General features: G+C 56.4%; 1 protein-coding gene across 1 annotated transcript; it reads right to left on the bottom strand.

Moving 5' to 3' along the window:
• Positions 1 to 5,314: 5,314 nt before the first annotated feature.
• KAZALD1 (Kazal type serine peptidase inhibitor domain 1) lies at positions 5,315 to 18,096 on the bottom strand. The gene is made up of 5 exons (XM_074960075.1): positions 18,039 to 18,096; positions 14,367 to 14,970; positions 9,487 to 9,647; positions 7,584 to 7,731; positions 5,315 to 6,393 (listed from the first exon to the last, which is right to left on the bottom strand). The coding sequence occupies exons 2-5, from the start codon at positions 14,866 to 14,868 to the stop codon at positions 6,302 to 6,304; spliced, it is 903 nt and encodes a 300-aa protein (XP_074816176.1). The 5' UTR covers positions 14,869 to 14,970; positions 18,039 to 18,096; the 3' UTR covers positions 5,315 to 6,301.
• Between the last annotated feature and the right edge of the window lie 1,749 nt (positions 18,097 to 19,845).

Below are 19,845 nucleotides of genomic sequence, written 5' to 3'. Positions count from 1 at the left end.
CCTCAGCCTCCAGCTCCTGGCTAACACTGGGCTAGTCCAGCTGCAGTTACATGGACATTACACGGGCTCAGGATCCATCCTCACCAGTCTTTCCTGAGACCCACCTGCCCCGTCTGTGACAGCAGGGCCAACTCTTGGTCATTAGTGACCTGAGCTGGATTTGAGTGAAAACTTGTGAGTGGAAAAATTCCACCTCCCCTTCCTTGCCCTCTTAATTGCAGAGCTGGCCGGCAGCACCTGTGACTCACAGGGCATATGTCCGTTGTTTCCTCAGCACCTAACGAGCAATAAATAAATAATCGCGGGAGGAAGGTTTTATCTCCTAGACTCAGCTGGCTTGTTCCTCCTGCACATTTCCTCTGCTCGGTACGTTGTGTCTGGTGTCTCAGGCCTGTTTAGAAACCAATCGCTTCCCGAGAACTGGTGACTTGAGAACAATCCTTCCCTGAGTATCAAAGACGCCCGGCAGCTCCTTTCAGGAGGCGATGACAATTGCCCCTTGTTTTGATTCACCCTCGTTCGGTAACAGATTGTTTCTGCTCCCTTTGATTTACCACCCCAGTGGGGACGCACTGAAGCCACGATTCTGGCTGACGGTCCTGTCTGCAAAGGATACAAAGTGCTCAGGTTCCTTCATTGCTTTTTAATGACCTCTGCAAAGGACTTGGAATGGAGAAGGCAATGGAGCAATAAGGAAGATTAAAGAGCTGTGTTTTCTCCCCTGGTGCCCAGGAACATCCTGGCTCGGCAAACGTTAACTGCTGCGCACTGTGTGTTTGGGGACGGCGGAAGGAGAAGAGCTGGTCTGATGGGAAGGGTTGAAATCACAAAACGTTATAACGCATGCCTCCCAATGCCTATCCACTTAGCTGCTCTTCCCCCTGGTAGTATCTGAGCTCCACGCACTCGCTAATGGATTTGATCCTCACAGCTGGGACGTATTTTCTCCACGTTCCAGACGGGGAAGCTGAGCCAGGGTGTGTCTACACTGCTCATCACGCCCACGCTCTGACTCAGGTTTGAGCCCAGGCCCCCCTTCCGTCCACACACACACCAGTCTGACTCGGGTCACTCAGAGCCTGGGACCTAGGGCCCTTCTGGGGGGGTGGGTCAGAGCCCGAGTCCCGCTGTGACGTGGGTCCAAGCCCTTTCGGTTTGCACTGTGGACGCAGCTCAGGCCTCAGCCCCAAGTCCAAAAGTCTGTGTAGTGCAGCATGGTCGTGTTAGGACAGTTGTGGGACCCAGGTCCAGCAATTGTAAACTGGGGTTAACAATGCAGTGTGGACACTCAAACACAGGCTTGAAAACACCCAGTCCACCAGCCCGGGTCCCCCAGACCCAGCCTACGCGACTTGCCCCAGGTCACACTGGACGCCCGTGGCACAGGCAAACACTGAAGCTCGCTCTCTCGGATCCTGCTCGGGTGCCCCACCCACTGGCCCATCGCACCGGAGCTGTGACGTCGCTCAGCCTGGCACTGATCCCCGGTGAGATGTGGCCAGGGCACGGCAAGCCTCTTCTCCTGTGGGAGAGAGGTCAGCAGCTGGCTCTGCTGCAGGCCCTGGTTCCCGACCGTGCCAAGGGTCTCCCTTGCTCCTGGCGTGTGGGACGGGCTGGCGGTGCCCCACAATGCTCCGAGCGTCTGGCGGTTCCTAGTCGATATAGCAGCCTACTGGTCGTGGTCGGAGGCGAGGGTCTATCGGATCCAGCCTCCAGGCCCTTGTTCCTCCAGCAGAGCTGGGTGGGAAATGATCTTTTCCCTCCATGGAAACCTATGAGGAAGCGAAGGGAAAACTCTGACAACGTGGGGGTTGGGGGTTGCAAAAATCCCAGCTCTGGCATTTTTACCTTAAACCTGCAAATGCCTGGTAGGGTTCATTGAACGTTTGGGATGAAGATGGAATATTGGTCTTTAATCGCCATTTTCCATCCAAAAATACCGACCAACCCCTTCTGGTGGGAAATGTTCGGCCAGCTCGAATAATCAAGAGGGAACTTTAGAGCCAGACCCTTAGCAGCTGTACAGAACGTCAGGGGAGACACAGAAACCTACACCACAACCCACTGTGTGTCTAGGTCCACCTCTGGAAATAGCGACAACCCCCCCCCCCCCGCTCTTACATTAGGGCTTGGCCGCTCTCAGAGCTGGTCAGTGTCACTACTCCCATTTTGTGGTGGGGGAAACTGAGACACAGAGCACTGAAAGGCTGCACAAGAATCCTATGCCAGAGCAGGGAATTGAACCCAGTCCCATGTGAGGGCCGTAACCACTGAACCACCCTCCCACTCTCCTCTCCCTGCTCCTTTCAGCCCTGCCTCCCCTTCGCCCCAAGGCTCGGCCTTGAGCTGTTGCCATCAGCCATGGATCAAACTAGTTTAATCGGGGTTTCTGTTCCGGTTCCGGCCCACTGTACTGGCTCCCTCCTCCCCATCCTCCTCCACCCCTGTAAATGAATCATGCCCGTTATAACTGACGGCTTGGAGAGAGGCCTGGGAATTGGGGGAAGGGGGGGGGGCTTTGGGAGCCATCACTCCAATCAAAGGCACCTCAGCGTGGCACATTCCGCGATCTAATGCCGGGGGAGAGGCCCAGACCTCTCCAGCTGGCTCCTTCTCGGGGATTCACAGGCTCGGCAGACGGCTTCGCCAGCCAGTCGCCTCCCCTCATCCCAGCCGCTTGATTTCCGAGGAGGCCAGCCCGCTCCAGCGCCCGCTGAAGTCCAGGGAAAGTCTCCCCATGGTTTCAGGGAGTGTCGGGATCAAGCCCTGGGTTTCCTTTGACCCCAGCAGGTTGAGTCACAGGGCGGAGGGGATGCTGGGCCTCTCAGCCAAAGTAGGGGTGATGGCCACCGGCTCGGCCAACTCACCAGGGACCGAACCCGAGCTAAAAGCATGAGCTAAAGCGCCAAGGCTCATCAGCTGGGGTTGAAACAGCCTGCTGCCCTGTGCAGATCAGGCACGGGGGGCGGGGGGGACCTGTAACACCCCCCCACACCACCCAGTGGGCACACTGCAGGGCCCACCAGCAGGAATCTCTCCTCACTAGATCTTCACACCTGAGATCGTAACATCCGAGCTGGGGTCAGGATGCAGGGTGCGTTTCCAGGGCATGAAACTGGCATAGCTAGGGGGTGCTGGGGCAGGACAGAGGGGTGAGGCAAAGTTCTGGGGGGGGTGGGCTGGACCAGCATAGGGGGCTGTAGGTTGGGATCAAGGGGCATCGGCAGACTCTGGTGTGGGGGAGTCCAGAGCTGGCATAGCAGGGGGGGCTGCAGGCTGGGATTGAGGAGCCTTGGGGCTGGACCAGCAGGGGGGCTGTAGATTGGGATTGAGGGGCATCGGCAGACTCTGGTGTGGGGAAATTCAGAGCTGGCATAGCAGGGGGCCTGGGGTTGGCCTTGGGGGGCCCTGACAGGGCTAGAAGTGCAAAGGCAATCTTGCAGAGCACCTGCGCACACCGGCCATTGCTTCCAGCCCTCGCCTTCCCTCGGATTAAATCGCATGAGTTTGTAAAGCGGGGGGAAAGGGGGGATTAGCTCACTGGGAGCTGTGGCGTTGCTCAGCGTCCGGTGGTCATGCAGAACTGCTGCCACGGTTGACTTTGGCCCCCCGGCCGGGATGAGGAGAGAGGCCCGGGGCTGGCCCAGCCGCTCTGACTGCCGGAATTTCGTTCCCCTGCCAGCTCCACACAAAACCCTTTTATTTGCTTGGGTGGGTTTGACTCCAGAATCAGCGTCTGCATCGGCTTAAAAACCCCCCAGAGGTGCGAGAGAAAAGTGAAGCTCCAACCAACCAACATCCGTCTTGCTTTCGGGGGAGACTGCGGAGCCAGACCCTGCAGAGGGCCAGTACTGTGGGCCCAGCCCTGACTGGTGTCAATTTGGAGTAACTCCACTGAGCTCTGTGGGGTGGCTCCAGGTTTACACCACTGAGTCTGGACGCAGGATCTGGCCCTTAGCTTTCACTCAGGTCTTCCTCAGGCAAAATCCCTGTCACTGAGCGTGTGGCTGGAGGACACTGGGACAGAATTTGGCCTGGCAAAAGATCCTGCTGTTTGGAAACTTGGGGCCTCACACCCCTGCTGCCTGTCTTCTGCAGTGACAGCCGCAGCCCGGCTCCCCGTGACTTGCCTGATGGCGCTAGTCAGGGGGAAGGGGCAGATTTCAAAAGCGCAAGGGGCTGCAGCATTGCCAAGACTTGCAGTTTGATCGTAAGTCTCATGATGGGGGGAGGGGTGTTTTGCTTAAAGCCCCAGCTCCCGGAGTCATGTGATCTTGAGACTCTCTGCTTTCGTTTTACCCCCCAAAAGCCATAGGTTTCTAGCCTTGCTGGTAGCAGAGAAAAGGTGGAAGATGTGACCCGAGTCTGACCCTGAGTGCCCTGATGGCCAAGGAAAGTACCCCAAACTGTATTATTTTTAGGAAAATTTCATGATTTTTTGTGTGTGGCCTGACTCATGATTTGTGAACGCCTGGGGCTGGCCATGCGGAGAGCGGCTCCTCACTGCTATCGCAAGTCAGTGGGCGCTGGGTGGACAGCTGCCCATCATGCCCCCTCAGTCCTCGCTCGGGCAGCATCTCCATTCACCATTGAATCGCTCCGAAGCCGCCAAGGAGCTCAGGACTCGTGTGAACAGAAATGGGTTTGGGTGTCAGTGGACATGGAACTCCCGAAGTGCCGCGGTCCGTACTTGACAGCGACCAGCCCAGCAGAGACCCGTTTGTCTCTAGCCCTCAGACAGCCCTAGCCAGTGGCCTCTTTGTGGGCAGGGGAGAAGCTCCTCCAGAGAGCAGCCCCACGCCCCTCCTGTCCCAGACCCTGAGCCCTACCTTATGTGGAATGAGCCAAAGCACCCGCGTGTTCCCGCAGGTGTGTGTAAATGCAATAAGCACGTGCTGGATTGTGCGCTGTGTCATACTGGTACCATGTGCAGCAGGCAGCCTGGCGTGCAGGACTCTCCTGTACTACAGGAATTGTATCCCCCTGCTCCAGCAGTGTTGCCCAGTGGGCATGTTGCATTGTGGTCCAGTGGCCACACAGTGTCGCGATTCGGCTACTGTACCTCTACCAGGACTAGAAGGGGGGCCCGGTTCCATAAAGGACAGGGTGGAGGGCTGCACTGGCCATTCTACACGGGAACCTCTGACCACTGAGGCTAGGGACAGCCCTGGTGCAGTAGACTGGCCCTCCCTGCCCCACCCTCCCGAAGCCACAGCGTGGCTGGAAGAGAAGCAAATCCGTGCACGCACAAGAGGAGATGAGAAAAGGTTTAATAAACTGGAGAGAGAGTCTCAGGAGAGAGGAACCTTTCTGCAGTTAGGTGCTAACCCCGGAGGCTGATCACACCACTCCGAGAGCCCATTCCAGCTGCAGACACCAGCATGGCCCCAGGACTGCAGCAGGGGGCTAGAGAGCTGGTGACATGCAGGCTGCTTGGAATGGGGTGTGGTCGTCCTCATGTGTTAGTGTGAAGCCCTCGGTGTCGCTCTGTAGGGGCTGGATTCTGAATCCCATTTCCAACCCCCCAGCAGCGGCGACCAGCCTTCCTTGTTGGTCTTAATCATGACAGCACCCTAACCTGGGAAGTGAGTCCTTCCGCTCCTGGAGGGTCCAATAATGCTGGCATGGGGTGGCTCCCCATCTTAGGAGAGTGGCTCCAATCTCCTCAAGACCAAGGGACCAGTTGCACCCAAGGATTTCCAAAGAGCACCTCCTGGATACATCTGTCGGGGCCTGATTTGGTCACCAGCTGGTAGCCGGACATCAGAGCAGACAATTAGTGGCATCCCCAGTTAGTGGCCAGGCTCGCTTTTTGTGGGGGTGGGTGGGGGTGTTCTGCACAGGCTGAGACTCTGATCGGGATCCCCATGGTCTGTTGGTACCAGGTGAGCCAGAAAGGAGCTTAGCCGAGCTCCTGTTTGCTGGGCCTCCATAACCAAACCAACACTTCTGCTGAGCTGCTCTTTGCACAGCTCCAGGTGCCGATAGCATTCACCTCTCCCGGGAGCCACTAAACATCTAATAATCCCTCCTGCTGTCCCCTTCACCCAGCAAAGGGATGTGTTGAAAGATGACCCCCCCATGCCCCAGAAAAGATCTCAACCCAAAACTGTTTATAGCAGAAGGAGTTTCCACGTGGAGGGAGGGGTCTGCTCAGGGGATCTCCCCAAACTCCACCCACAGAGGTTCACGAAGAAGGGGGCCAGGTGTCCATGCCTTGGAATGCCGTAGAGGAGGCAGGCTGGCGGATGACATCTCCATCCTGGATCCCGAGCTTGGTCCCACCTCCCCGCTGCAGCCGTTAGTAATAATCGTCCGACTCCTCGCTCTCCACATCGTCCTCGAGCCCGGGGTGCGGCTTGGGCAGGGACAGCCCCGTCATGTTCAGCTGATCTGGAAAGGCAGCACAGAAGCCTAGGGGTACAGTTCTACCTAATCTCCGCTGTATGGCCCCCAAGCCCCTCCGCCTCTCTCTGCCCCTGGGGATGGTTAACCCAACCGCTTGGTGGCATCAACACCCTGAATCCCAATGGGCCAAATCCACCCCAGGGCTAATCCCGCTGCCATCAGTGAAGTTTGATTAGTGCCCAAAGCCAAACACAATGTGGAGCTGCTTCTGCTAACTCACAGCAGCGGGTCCAAGCAGCCCAGTGGCTGGAACAAGGTGCAAGAAGCCCCCACAGTGGACAGTGATGGAATAACCTGCCCCTGAGGGTGGCTCCTTCCTGACCCATCAGCGAGTGGTTGGGGGATGCCCTGAAGCAGGCAGATTTCATAGAATCATAGAATCATAGAATATCAGGGTTGGAAGGGACCCCAGAAGGTCATCTAGTCCAACCCCCTGCTCGAAGCAGGACCAATTCCCAGTTAAATCATCCCAGCCAGGGCTTTGTCAAGCCTGACCTTAAAAACCTCTAAGGAAGGAGATTCTACCACCTCCCTAGGTAACGCATTCCAGTGTTTCACCACCCTCTTAGTGAAAAAGTTTTTCCTAATATCCAATCTAAACCTCCCCCATTGCAACTTGAGACCATTACTCCTCGTTAAATTTCTAGCACTTCTAAACAAAAATAACGGATTCATTCTGATCTTGTCTAATGGAACCAACAGCTGTGAGTGTTCACATTTCCTGCACGCACGCACGCACCCACCCCTCCTCCCGAGCTCTCCTGAGCCCCACACGTATCCATCCTCCTGTACTTTGGCCTAAGAGTCCCCACTTGTCTCTAGGGGCCAAGAATGGGTAAGACACCGGGCAAGGTGTGTGTTGCATCCCCCTCAAGTGGCTGAGCTGCTAGAGGATAACAGCCTACTGCTGCCTCAGGGAATGGAGTTCCTCCTTTAGCTCAGGTGGTAGAGTGCTGCTGAGGGCGGACGCACAACCAACTCCCCTGCCAGCTCCCTCTCCCGAGCTCCAGCTCTCCTAGCCGAGCTGACAGAGCTGAGCAGCGAGCCAGAGGCAGGGAAACCCCAGTGTAGCTTTATTGCTGACTGGGGAAGGCCAAACGTCCTGACCACTTCGAGAGGACAGCAGAACCCGGCTCCCTGAAGCGGAAGTGCTGGCCGGGGGGCGTCTCACTTACCCGGCGTCAGGACCGTCAAGCTGGCAAGCGCAGCCACCTCCCCGACCTTGTTCCTGGCGAAGCAGCGGTAGGTGCCCTCGTCCGTCACCCGGACGCCCTGGATCTGCAGCCAGCCGGTCACTTCGTATTTCTGGGGGCCTCCCCTGAACTGGAGTCAAACACTTTCAGCTAGTGTCAGCCGGGCGTACGGCAGAGTGAGAAGCCGGCGGCTGCGGGGGTCCAGCTGTGGGAATCTGCCAGGCCACCCCCAGGACAGTGCCAAGGAAAAGGTGTCTCTCTTGGCCAGCCTCCTGGGGCCAACCTCCTTCCCGGTGTAATTCCAATGCAGCCAGGAAAGTGACACCCCAGGGTGAATTTAGCACAAAAGGCAACATGCCACAGCCTGTGACCGAGACAGAGGCCTGGCATTGCAGCCCTAGGATACTGGCTCCCTCTAGTGGCCTGGTAAAGGTGGTGGCTCTACGCAGCTGGACTAACACAACACCGGGCCCTTGGCTGGCAGTCGCAGCTGTGCGGGGATTTCTGGAGGACGTAGGCGAAGGAAGAGCTCTTTAATGGTAACTGAGGCCAGACAGAAAGCCATGTTTCCAGGAATAGCCCCCTTGCAACACCTCTATCCAGAGACCCCCATCGCAGCCGGCTGGGAAATGCGACTCTCTGGATCCAACCTGGAACAGGCCAATTTCTTTTCAGATGTGAAAATCTGAGGCTTTCTTTTTAAAAAAAAAACAACCCTCAAACACTTAAAAGGGTCTGGGCAATACCCACCCTGCTGTCTGGTTTTCTGCTGGGGTTTCCCCCCCTTCCTCTGCATAAACAGGATACACAAAGCCAGAAGAAACCGATCGATCTCCGAACATTTATGTGTCACCCCTGCTCTGCCCTGCCTGGAAACCCAGGGCCTCTGAGCTGCCTCCAGGACTCTGCGCTGGGGAATAAGAGATGCCAAATAGAGGGAAGGCTGGAATTGCTCTTGATTACCAGTTCCATGACAGTCCAGAGCCATCTATTTTCATCCAGCATTTTTATCTGATCTGGGAACCACCCTTCACCCCCTGCCCATTATCATAGCATAGAATCCCTTCCTTCATCCCTGGTGACTCTTCCCCCAACTTCATCTGACCCAGGCACCTCCACCCGCCTCGTGCTGTCCTATCCCAGCAAGACACTGGAATTGCAACACTTTCAGTGCGGCTGTAGGTGACCAGTGAAGCAGACGGCTGTTAGCCTGTAGTTAGTGACGTAAGGTTACCAGCTTTCTAGTTCCTATCAGAGTCTATCTAGTCCGTCCCCAGTCAGAGGATGATCGTGGCAGGCCACATGGTCTCCAGTGCCTTGTACAAAAGAAGGCTCAAGTGATAAGGATTCCATCACTTATCTCTGGAGACCCTCCCATGGTCTAACGTCTCAATGAGAGCAAGTAATTCCTTGCAGGACTCAATTTTCCTTTGCTTAATTTCCTCCCATTACACCTATTTCTGCCTCCATGGCCCACCCTAAACAAGGCTTCTTTTCTCTATTGTTCATGATGCAGAAAGGTCATTGCGTTCCACCCCAGAAGTGGCTGCATCTCACTGGTGATGTGCAGTTTATTATTGTCTGGCACAAATATACCAGCTTCCGGGTGAATTCTGGTGAACAGCACTGAAGTCCTGGGGAAATCCCACAGCTGCAAGGGGCCTGGTGAAAAGCAACAGAAGGGATCACCTACTTCAGGAACCGGGGACATGGCAGTACTGAGGGATACAACAGCCCGTCCGCAGGCAGGAGGTGCTGAGGAGAGAGGTAGAAAACACTGCCCCGCAGCTCAGGGCAGGCTTGCCGTCCCTCCGGCGAGCTGGGGTTTCCTCTGACGACAGGGCGACCCACCCCAGCTGCCCGGAGCTCTGATCCAGCAGCTCACCTGTACGGAGATGTGGGGGTCATCTCCCGGCAGCAAGATCTCTGCGCCGTCCTTCCTCCACTCAATGGACGCCATGGGGTAGGCGAAGACCTCACAGCCGAAGATCACGTCCTGCCCGGTGACGTTCCACACGTCGTAGGGAGGAGACAAGATCTGGGGCTCTGGGGAAGGAGGCGAAGGAGAGAGAGATGAGATAAGGGACCTGTTGGTTCAGAGGATTGGCCAGCCCCTCGCAGGCCCAGCCGAACCCACGTGGGCTTGGCGCTGCCAGGGCCCAGCCCCACAGCGGAGCGTCCGGTTGGGAGATACGTGCAGAGCAGGAGGTCCGATCTCAGGCTGACGGAGACACTTCTGTAGCGCTCCTCGGGGCAGACGGACATGACCCAGCCCAGCATCCCACTCAGACAGCAGCCATACCAGGACAGGGCCCGATTCCTGGGCCCAGTTCCGGTCTCTCACCACTGGAGTCGTTCCTGATCAGCCCAGGCCTGATCGCTGCCTCCTACCCACCCCATGGCTGCTGGGAGCGCTCTGCACTTCATTGTCTGTGCCACCATCTCAGCACACCCCGAGGACCAAACACCCACCCTTGGCTGGCCGGCCCCCTTCTTTCCCCACCTCGGTGCACTGCCCGTTCTGCATTTCCCCCCAAGTTGTGCCCGCGTTCCCTCCTTCTGCCCGGCAGGGGGATGGAGCCCGGATGCGCCTTCGTGAACATCCCTCTTCCAGAGACAGCCGCAGCCCGTTGCTTCCATCCCAGGCCAATGCACCCGTGGGAGGCAATGCCGCTCCCGGCGTCAGGACCATTTAATTTGGAACTCGGGGCCGTAGCAACCCCGCTCAGCCCCAGAGACTGGGCATCCGTGTCTACTTGTGAATGTGTTCTCACCGCAGGCAAGGGAATCTTTCCTAGCCGCTAGGCCAGCGGACTGGGAGTCCGGACTCCTGGGTTCCACTCCCAGTTCTCCCAGCCTGGCCTTAGGCAAGTCACAACCTGTCAAGGTGGGGAGACGGGTGCTAATTCACTAGTGAACGCCTGTAAAGTGCTTTGAGATCCTCAGCCGAAACGTGCCAGGGGAGCAGGCAAAAGTCCAGGGTGGAACGAAAGCAGAGCGATTTGAGGAGCGGCCGTTGGTTAGGATGGCAGCTCAGCGGGTGCCACTTTCTCATTAAAGACCTTGTCTGTCTTCCCAGCCTAAGCCCCTGTAACAAGGCTTTCAGCAAAGTCGCCACACGCTCAAAGCGCGCCCCTCACATGCCGACCATGAGGCCAGGCAGACTCAATTAGCCACCCAACCGCGCTACCTTATTGCAAGCTGTTCAACCCCTGCAATCATCCAGTGCTCTCTGGCCCTCTGAGACAGACCCTTTACCTTTGTCTTCCCAGCTACGCTTTGCCCCTCTGCCTCCCCGCCACATGCTGGCTTGCTTCCTGCTGCACCAACAAACCCAAAGGTTAACGAATCCTGAGTGACCTCCCCCAAAATCAGGGGATTGGCTTCATGCTCATTTTGAACCAGGAGTCAAGGCTTGGCGTTTTTCATTCGCCTTCTGCATTTCGAGCCTTTAAGCTTCATGATTTCAGGCTTTTGTCTGCAACCAGGAGGGCTAGAAACTTGCTTTTAAAAAAAAAAAGAGAGCTCAGATTCTCCCAAAATCCTTTGACTCCAGGAGCTGAGGCTTTAGGAAAGATATCAAACGGCATGAGAGCTGGCAATGCTGTAGCTTCTCTGGCTCTCCCAGCTGTAGTAGACAAGCACTTACCATAATCCCTAGCACTTTTCATCCTTAGATCTGAAAGTGCTTCCCAAAGGAGCTCAGTATCAATTATCCCCACTGTACAGCTGGGGAAACTGAGGCATTGAGAGGGCACCCGGTAAACCAGTGGAAGAAGCAGGAGATGAACCCAGGTTTCCTGAGTCCCAGTCCCCTGTCCAATAGGCCACACTCCTACCCAGTCACAGGGAGGTAAATCAGGGATGTTATAGGGTTACTTGGTCCCACCTCAGTGCAGAGACTGGACTAGATGACCTCTCAAAGTCCCTTCTAGTCCAACATTTCTCTGATTCTGTGTGCAAGGATCTTTCCAAGCACGTACGAAAGCTGCTCCCACCATACATATAACACAGGATAATAGTCACAGTAGCCTGTGGGCAGCCTTTCTGGGTAGAGCGCCGATAGGGGGAAAAACGTGGTTAAAAACGTCACCAAAAAGAACTGCTTTTGCCCTGTGTTTCCACCCTAACCAGAAGCTCAACCGATCACTAGGCCCCATTGCAGACCCGAGAGGTTGAGGTCACAGCGGAGAAGCACCCCTTCCCCCCGACAGCTCATCCGAGATCATGGTGGGGGTCTCAGAGACCGCAACGCCTTTGTTTGATGCGTACTGCACTCTCCAGTCCTGGGGGCTCTGCCCGCTTGTGAAGACAGCAGCTGTTTCGGGCTCTGCCTTGCTGCAGGAGACGGTGCTTTGGTTCTTTCTCGCTGTTGGTTTACTGAATCTCCAGCACTAGTGGGACTGAGACTGAAAATACAGCGTCCATGCAGAAAATACAGCTGCAAAATTCAGCGTTGGATTTTGACCCCTTCCAAACTGTGGGATGTTAGGGGCGGGGGAGGGGTGGGGGGGAGTTTTCAAGCCTATCTCGGGCTGAGCCATGACACCAGCACACTTGGTACCATCCCTGCCTGGTCTGGTAGTGCGAGTTCTCCAGGGAAATGAGATCATCAAGCCACCAACAGCTCCAGCCAGGAAATGGGGAAGAGACGCCCACGGGTGCTTTTTCGGTTTGTTTGTTTTAAAAATTGTCTGACCCATTTAAGAGGCAGAATAACATCCCAGCAGCAGCCTGGGGCTTCTCAGTCACTTCTCCCTCCAGCGAAGGGCAACATTCTTCCAAAGCCACAAGGTTTGGAAAGCAAACTTGCTAAGTACCAGCCTGGTCCCCTAATCCCCCGCGAGAGCCTGCTGACCACAGAGGAAAGGGCACAGCAGGCTGCCCAGCCCAGAAACCTCTCAGTGCAGCTATCTTAGGGGAAGTGAGGGGGGCACGTCCCCCCCCCCCAGCACAACCTCACACAGCTTCCATTGGCCAATGAGGCAAATTGTGGGAGAAGGCGTGTCTCGGCGGCACCTCCTAGCCCCCGGGGGACAATTCGTGTTCCTTCTCCGAGGGGTGACATCAATAACACGCAGGGTCTCAGCTATGCCAAGGCTCCTTCATGCGACTCCAGCTGCTTAAAGGAGGAGTGAATCCCCCAGCCCCTGTGCAAGGGGCCTCCCCAGCCCACATGGTGCCGGCACCTAGGCATAGAGAGCACGTTGGGGGCATGACTGGTGCACACTCGACTGCCACTTTTCTCTGCGCCCTCAGGCCCTGGAAAGCAGATGTAAATTAGAGCAGCCCTGAGGCTCCTCTAAATTACTTCCAGGACCAAGCAGGCTCTAGAATGCAGGAAGCACAAAGGTGGCTTAAAGCCACCACCCTACTCCTACCCCAAGTGCAGGAAAGGGGGAACTGAGACTCTCAGGGTTACTTGGTTAGCTACAGCCCAGGTTTCATGCCAGGCCCTGCAAGCACTATTAGCTCTCCAGGCGACCTTGCAGAGGACGAGGGTGGGGCTGCTGCATCTCTCCAAGACTGGGGGCTTCTCTCTGCCACATACGATGGGAGGGGTTTGGGAAGGGTTGAGGGTGTGTGCAGGGCAGGGCAGTTTTCTGAAGAGGCTGTCGGGGGTGGGGGGTTAGCTTCCGGTATTAATTTTTGTAGCCTGTGTCAAGGGCTCCCACAATCTCAGATCGGCACCTTTATTAGTATTTTTATAAATCCAGCTACCTACCTAAACATGCTGAGGACTGACACAGCTGCAAGCAACTGGAAGAAAAGTCAGTTATTTGCCTCGTTCAGAGCTTGCAGCCACATTCCTGTGGAGTATCCTTGCCAAGGAATTAGATCTCACAAGATAAAGACTTTAGAGGGAGGTTACTGTGACGGGAATAAGCTGTGAAGCAATTAGCATATATGGACATGTAAGGGGCTAACACTAGGTTTCAGAGTGAACACCTCACTCTGAAAACAAGGGCAGACCCATCTCTTTCTTAGCAGGATTGTTTCAGCGTCTGTCTGCAGGCTCAGGCAGGCAGCAGTTCATTCGAGGTTTTCTTCACAATAAAAAAGGATAGAAATGGTAGGTTATTTAATGAAAGCAAATTTGACAGAAAATACTGGAAATATAAAAAAAAACCCACTAACCCCAGGCTACAGTGTGGAATGGTGTATATTTCTTCTAGTTTCCTTCCAGAACCTACCCTACAAACTAGAGATGGTTTTTAAAAAGTAAATTAAAACAAGTCAGAAAACCAGATTAAAGCAGCCCAAATTCCCATTTCCAGAAGCAATTGGAAGATCCCAGAAAGACTGACGGGTGGGGCAGCTATTTCTGTTTGCAATGACAACTGAGGGTGAAATAAGTCAGCTTGATTTAAAACTAGTCAGCAATGAAACCAAGAATTTGCTAACAACTCTCTGGAATTTTCACATGTGTTTTGAGTGTATTAGCTTCTGAAAACCCCCAGAGATCTTCCCAGAAATTCTTGGCAAAGGTCCCTGAAGATTTCCACTAGGGACTATTTGCTGTGCTACACTGGAAAAGCAGGACAGTTAAATCACTGCTCTGCTACAGGCTTCCAGCATGACCTTGAGTGTGTCACTTCATCTCTCTGTGCCTCGGTTTCCCATCTGAAAGAGACCTACAACTCCCATTGTTATTGGGACTCCTGATCTGGCGCATGGAATGTACCCCTGGATCTTTGGCTGGCATGCAGGGGAAGGCTGAAAGAAAGGTGGTGGAGGGGAAGGGGGTTTGACACCAGACACTACCTGATTCACAGGGTCCCTCGTGGGCCACAGTGAGATTTGCCTCGGGATGGGCATGAAACACCTCCTGGAACTTGCAGATCTGGGTGTAGGTCTTCCCATCAGAGCCACACAGGGCCTGGCTGGAGAGGCAAGCGCACTGGGGCTCGGGCACCTCGCCCTTCCGGAGGTCCCCTGTGTCCAGCTTGCACTCCAGATGGTCCCCGCACTTCCCGTAGAAGTGATTGGTGTTGTCTAGGTCACAGATCTGCCCTTCCAGGTTGGCACACTCCCAGCAGCAGTCGCATGGGTCCCGCACCATGCCTGCCAGGCATCCCCGGGGGGTAGGGCATTCTTCTGGGTTGCAGTCCGAGCAGCTCTCTCCTTCCTCCAGCAGCCTTTGCCAGCCGCGCTGCAGGTAGTCCGGGGCACTGGGCAGCGCCCCGCAGGGCCATGTCAGGGCCCAGCTCAAACACAGCAAGAGAAACAGAAGTTGAGAGGGGGTCGGGTTGGCAGGTTTGGACATTCTCACGGGCTCTCTGGGTCTCGGAGTCTGGTCGCCACCATCACTTAGACACTGGACCCCTGGGCAGCATCTCCCTCTTCAAAGCCAAGAAGCCATTAACGTCTGCAAGGAAAGAGAGCTAGGTTACTGGCTTACTAGAACAAGATGTTTTTGTCTGGGGAGGCCCAGAGCATGGAGCAGATCTCTGATCATTCAGACATTTGGGTCTGATCAGCATCCCACAGTTCCCATGGGTCTTCTCCAGAAGGAGAGAGGGAAGGAGGAAGGGCCCCTGGGGGAGGACAAATGAAAGTGTGGGGGTTTGGAAGAGAGAAGTGATAGGAAAGGTGTTTTATTCCCAATCTTGTAGCAGGAGCACGGATCCAGTGGTTCTCAGGAAACCATCAACAGTGTATTTCCTTTCTGGGCGGGCGATGGGCTTTCATATTATTTGAAATGGTTTGGCCGGCCAGCATTAGCCGTGCAGGGCACCCCCGGGGTTCAGCCACCGATTTATTTTGATTCAGGCAGAAGGGCCCGTTACAATCGCTAGATCTGACATCCTGCCTCGCACAGGCCAGTTTCAGCCGGGGGTTCCTGTCTCCAGCCCAGAAACAGCTGGCTGCACTACAGCATGTCCTTTAGGAAAACAGCCAACCTCAAATTGAAGACTGCAGGCCACAGAGAACCTACCACATCCCTGTTCCGGTGGTTAATCCCCCTGCCTGTTAGAAATGTGCATCTCGTGGCCCATCTGAATCGGATCATTTCTGCTAGATGAAAGCATCTTCTGCCATCGGCCATCTTCCCTCCGCCCCTGCCCTGGGCAGGGAGCTGGATCTAGTCATGGTCAAGTTGCCTCTTAATCTTCCCTTCAGTAGGCTAAATAGACGGAGACTCGTGGCGCTGGGAGGGAGTGTGTTCTACTGGTTAGTGCAAGCGACTGGCAGCCTGGGCCCATCACTGCTGAGCCTCAGATTGCCCACGTATGACACAGAGATAATGCTTCACCTCCCTCCTGGACAGGGTGCACTGGGGCTGCGAGCCTGCTCTGAGATCACTCGGGCATGGCAATGTTCTCTTAGGATCAAAGGACCCAGCTATTTAGGTGGAGGCAGTTGCCAGCCTGGGATGTGGCAAATCAGAGAAGCAATTCCTTCTGCCCCAGGATCACAGAGACACGGGAGGGCCCCCAGCCACCCCAGCGATGGGTGTCTTAAATGTGCCTCGTCCGCTGTGGTTTTTGGAGGTGGGAGTGGGGCAGAGGGGGCGTTCCCCAGAGCCACGCACCTGTTTCCATTGACTTCAGTGGGAGTTTATTGGGTGGTCAGCGCCGCTCAGAAAGCGGGTCCTTAGCTGGGTTTAGCTACAAGTACCTCCTGCACAGGCCTGACCACAGAGCAGACCTCTCCACCTCGCTCTCTGTGTCTGCTACGCCCACCCTACCCCAGTGGGATCTTTAATCCAGATCTCCGCATTCCCCAGGCAGCAGCTGAGAGCCCCAAAGGGGAGATGCACCCCGCAGAGCCAGGCTGAGCTTTTGTCCACCACAAGCAGCTGCTCTTGCAAGAATCGATTACCATTTCCTCTGTCCCCATCCAAACATACCCAGAGGAGCCGGCTGGTTCTGCAGGGACAGAGCTGGTTCATCTCTGGACAAAACCAGCTGCCAGGAGCAAAGCCGGAATGCTGCTCCCAGCTGAGCAAGGCTTTTCATTCTCTTGAGGTCCCCTGTGCTCTGACTTTGCTGCACCCCACTTTCCCTTGTTGCTTCCCCCCCCGACAGCTGGCCAGATGACCACGCTGAAATGCTCCCATCCCCTCTGAGGCACTCAAACACTTGCCACGGTGCTGAGGCTGAGCATGCGGAAACTGGGTGCCTCAGGGCTTGTTCTAAGTCACGCCCAGCTGCAGAGCCCCCCACAATGCCTTTCCTGGGGGTCGCCAGGATGCAGCAGCACTCCAGCCCCACATGCGCCCCTTGTGCGGTCCCTACAGCTGATCCCTGGGCCTCCTCTAGCCCGAGGGATGCTGCAGGCGCTTTGCCCTGTGCTTTGTTTGGCATTTTTGCAGCTGGTGGCTTTGTCCTGCCTGGCCCAGTGCTTCAGAGGGGAAAAAATCACTCTCTCTAGACTCCGGCCGGACGGCAACTTCCTCCTGTTCCCCAGCGAGTGCCCACTCTTCCCCTTCCTCTAGCACCTCCTCCGGGAGGATCTCAAAGCCCTTTCCAAGCATTCATGGATTAACCCACCTCACAGCCGCATCTCAGACTGGGAAGCGCTATCCTCCCCACTTGAGGGGGAGACAAACTGCAATGAGCGGGAGGTATCCCAGGCCCTACAGCAAGATGACATCAAGGAGCAGAGTCCAAGAGTCCTGGCTCCCAGGCCTCCTGGTCTGACCACTAGACCACACTCCCTTCCCAGAGCTGTGAGTGCAGAACCCAGGAGTCCTGGCCCCCAGGCCCCTGCTCTGACCTCACTTGCTAACCGGAGCTGGGAACAGAACCCAGGCTCCCAGGTCCCTGCTCCGACTGCTAGGGCACACTCCCCTCCAGGAGTCCGGCACAGAGCTCGCAATCCTGAGTCCCAGCCAATAATCCTACCTAAGGGCAGGGCAGTGAAAAGCTTCTTGTGGCTGGCCTGGGGTTGGGGAGGGGCCCTGCTGTTATATCAACACCCCCCGGCCATAAACAACATCCTGGGTCTCCAAAGGCCCCCACACACACACATCTGTGCGCGCCCCCCCCCCGACACGCCCCCTTTCAGCGGCCGGATCCGAGCTCTTGCAGCTCCGCTGTGACCCGAGCCGTCGGGGGCGAGCACCCGCTTGCTCCCCCGGGCGCTGCAGGGTAGACTCCCCCCGGGGACGATGGGGAGGCAGAGCGGCTGTGCCCCGTGCGCTCCGGAGCGGAGAGGCAGCCAGGCAAGGGGCTGAGCGCAAAGGCCTGGCTCCGGAGCGGGAGCGCCGGTTCGGTCCGGGTCCCAGCTGGGTCGGATCCGGTTCGGCCGGTCGCAGAGGCCGCGGGCGGGGGGTGAGGCGCCGGCCGCCTTTGGGGGTGAAATCGGCCCCTCTCCAGTGCCGAGAAGGGGGCGGGCCGGGGGGGGCACACTTTGGGTACCCCGTGGTCCCCGGAGCTGAGCGCCCCGGACTCCCCGCTCCCGCGTGGGCGCAGCAGCCCGAGTCCTTACCTGGGTGGGCGCCGGGGGGCTGCGCTGGGGGGCCCCGCCGGCCGAGTGGCTTTTCCAGCGGGCTCGCTCGCCCCGCTGATGTCAGAGTGAAACGTGACTCCCCGGCCGGAGCCCGAGCGCTCAGCGGCTCGCCTGGAGCCCGGCCCGCTGTAACCGGACACCCCGCTCGCCAAGCGGCCCCTGGCTGGGGAGACCGGCCCAGCGCCTCGGGGTGGGAGACTCGGCCCCGGGGGGAGCTGGGCGCTGCCAGGAGAGGTTAGGAGGGCTAAAGAGGGGCTGGGGCTCTGGCCTGGCACCTGGGCAAGCCAGCTCCAAGGCCCTGTTGGCATAGGACTAAGGCCAGAAGGGACCGTGATCCTCCAGTCTGACCCCCGGCCCATGGCAGGCCACGGACACTTGCCCACCCCTCCCCAGGTGTGCAGCTGCTGGCCCCGGGGCGCAGAGCTGTGCTAACCCTAACGCTGCCCCATGCAGACCGTCTGACCCAGGGCTGCGGCTTGAGATGCGTACCCACTGCAAACTGGTGGGGCTGAGACCCGAGTCGCAGCGGGACTCGGGCTCTGACCTCCCCGAGCGGGGTCCTAGGACCGGGCCCTGAATGCTTGTGGACCTGAGTCAGACTTGTTTGCGTGTGGACAGAAAAAGGGTTGGGGCTCAAACCTGAGCCAGAGTCCAGGCCTGGTGTGCAGTGTAGACAGACCCCCTGTGCCTCAATTTCCCCAGCAGTACACTGGGGATAACAGCACTGCCCTGCTTCATGGGGTGGATAAATATGGTAAAGATTGTGAGGTGGTCAGGTAATGAGGGCCAGGAAAGTACCATAAGGCCAGTTTGCAGGTGGGATTTTAAACCAGTGTAGTTAGACTAGTGTATACCCGTGTGTGGACGCTCTTTTGTCAGTTTCTGATCAGCTTACTTCACTTTAGGTCAATCGGGAATTGGCTCAAGCTAAATGGAAACAAGCTGCTCTTAAATCAAACCAGAGCATCCAGCCCGCAGAATCTGTTTGAATGAAACTGATTTAAAAATCAATTCAAAGGACACCAGTGTAGAGAAGTCCGGAGATAGGGACAAGGGCAGTGACGTGGGGATGGGCCTTAGCTGCAAGAGGCAGAGTTGATTCCCCCAGTGCCTGGGGCACTTCAGATCCAGGTTTTCATCTCTAGCAAACACCAAGGAGGGACAGGCCTTGCTTCGGGGGATGCCTGGCAGTCTACCCAGAACTTAGGGGGTGACACTGGGAAAGGGGCTATGTAGGTTAGTGATGCGGGAAGGGTCCTGCTCTGAAGATCTGTGGAACAGTCTGCCGAGGGAGCCCCATGGTGGGGGACATTTCAAACAGGACTGTTGGGAGCAATCCTGCAATGGGACATTGGGCTGGGCCTGAAGAGACCTGGGGTCTTCTCCCAGCCCTGCCACTGATCTGCGGCGTGACCGTGGACAAGTCCTGTCATGGCTTCATGCCTCAGTTTCCCCATCTGTAAAATGGGGCTGATGAATCCGACCTCCTTTGTCAAGTGCTTTGGGATCGAGGGATAAACAATTCTAAGTTGTTATATTAATTGTCCAGCTTCTCTGGTTCTTTGGCTGCTCACTCGGGTGTAAACCCAGCACTCTGGCTGCTCTGGGGGTACATATCACAGGCTGGCTGCCACCCTCCATGGTACCAAGGGGAGAGAGTTCGGGGGTGTGCCTCACAAGATCGTTTCAGCCAGAGTGGAACAGGTTTCTGGAACCTTTGAGTCATGTGGTTTCTTTTATTACATTGGTCTGGTTCTCCAACTCCCGCTCCACATTTTCCCATTCT

This window comes from Natator depressus, chromosome 7 (assembly GCF_965152275.1).
Source record: "Natator depressus isolate rNatDep1 chromosome 7, rNatDep2.hap1, whole genome shotgun sequence".
In the NCBI taxonomy this organism is placed as follows: Eukaryota; Metazoa; Chordata; order Testudines; family Cheloniidae; genus Natator; species Natator depressus.
The sequence above is the reverse complement of the archived record's forward strand: the minus strand, read 5'-3'. Positions and strand labels throughout refer to the sequence as shown.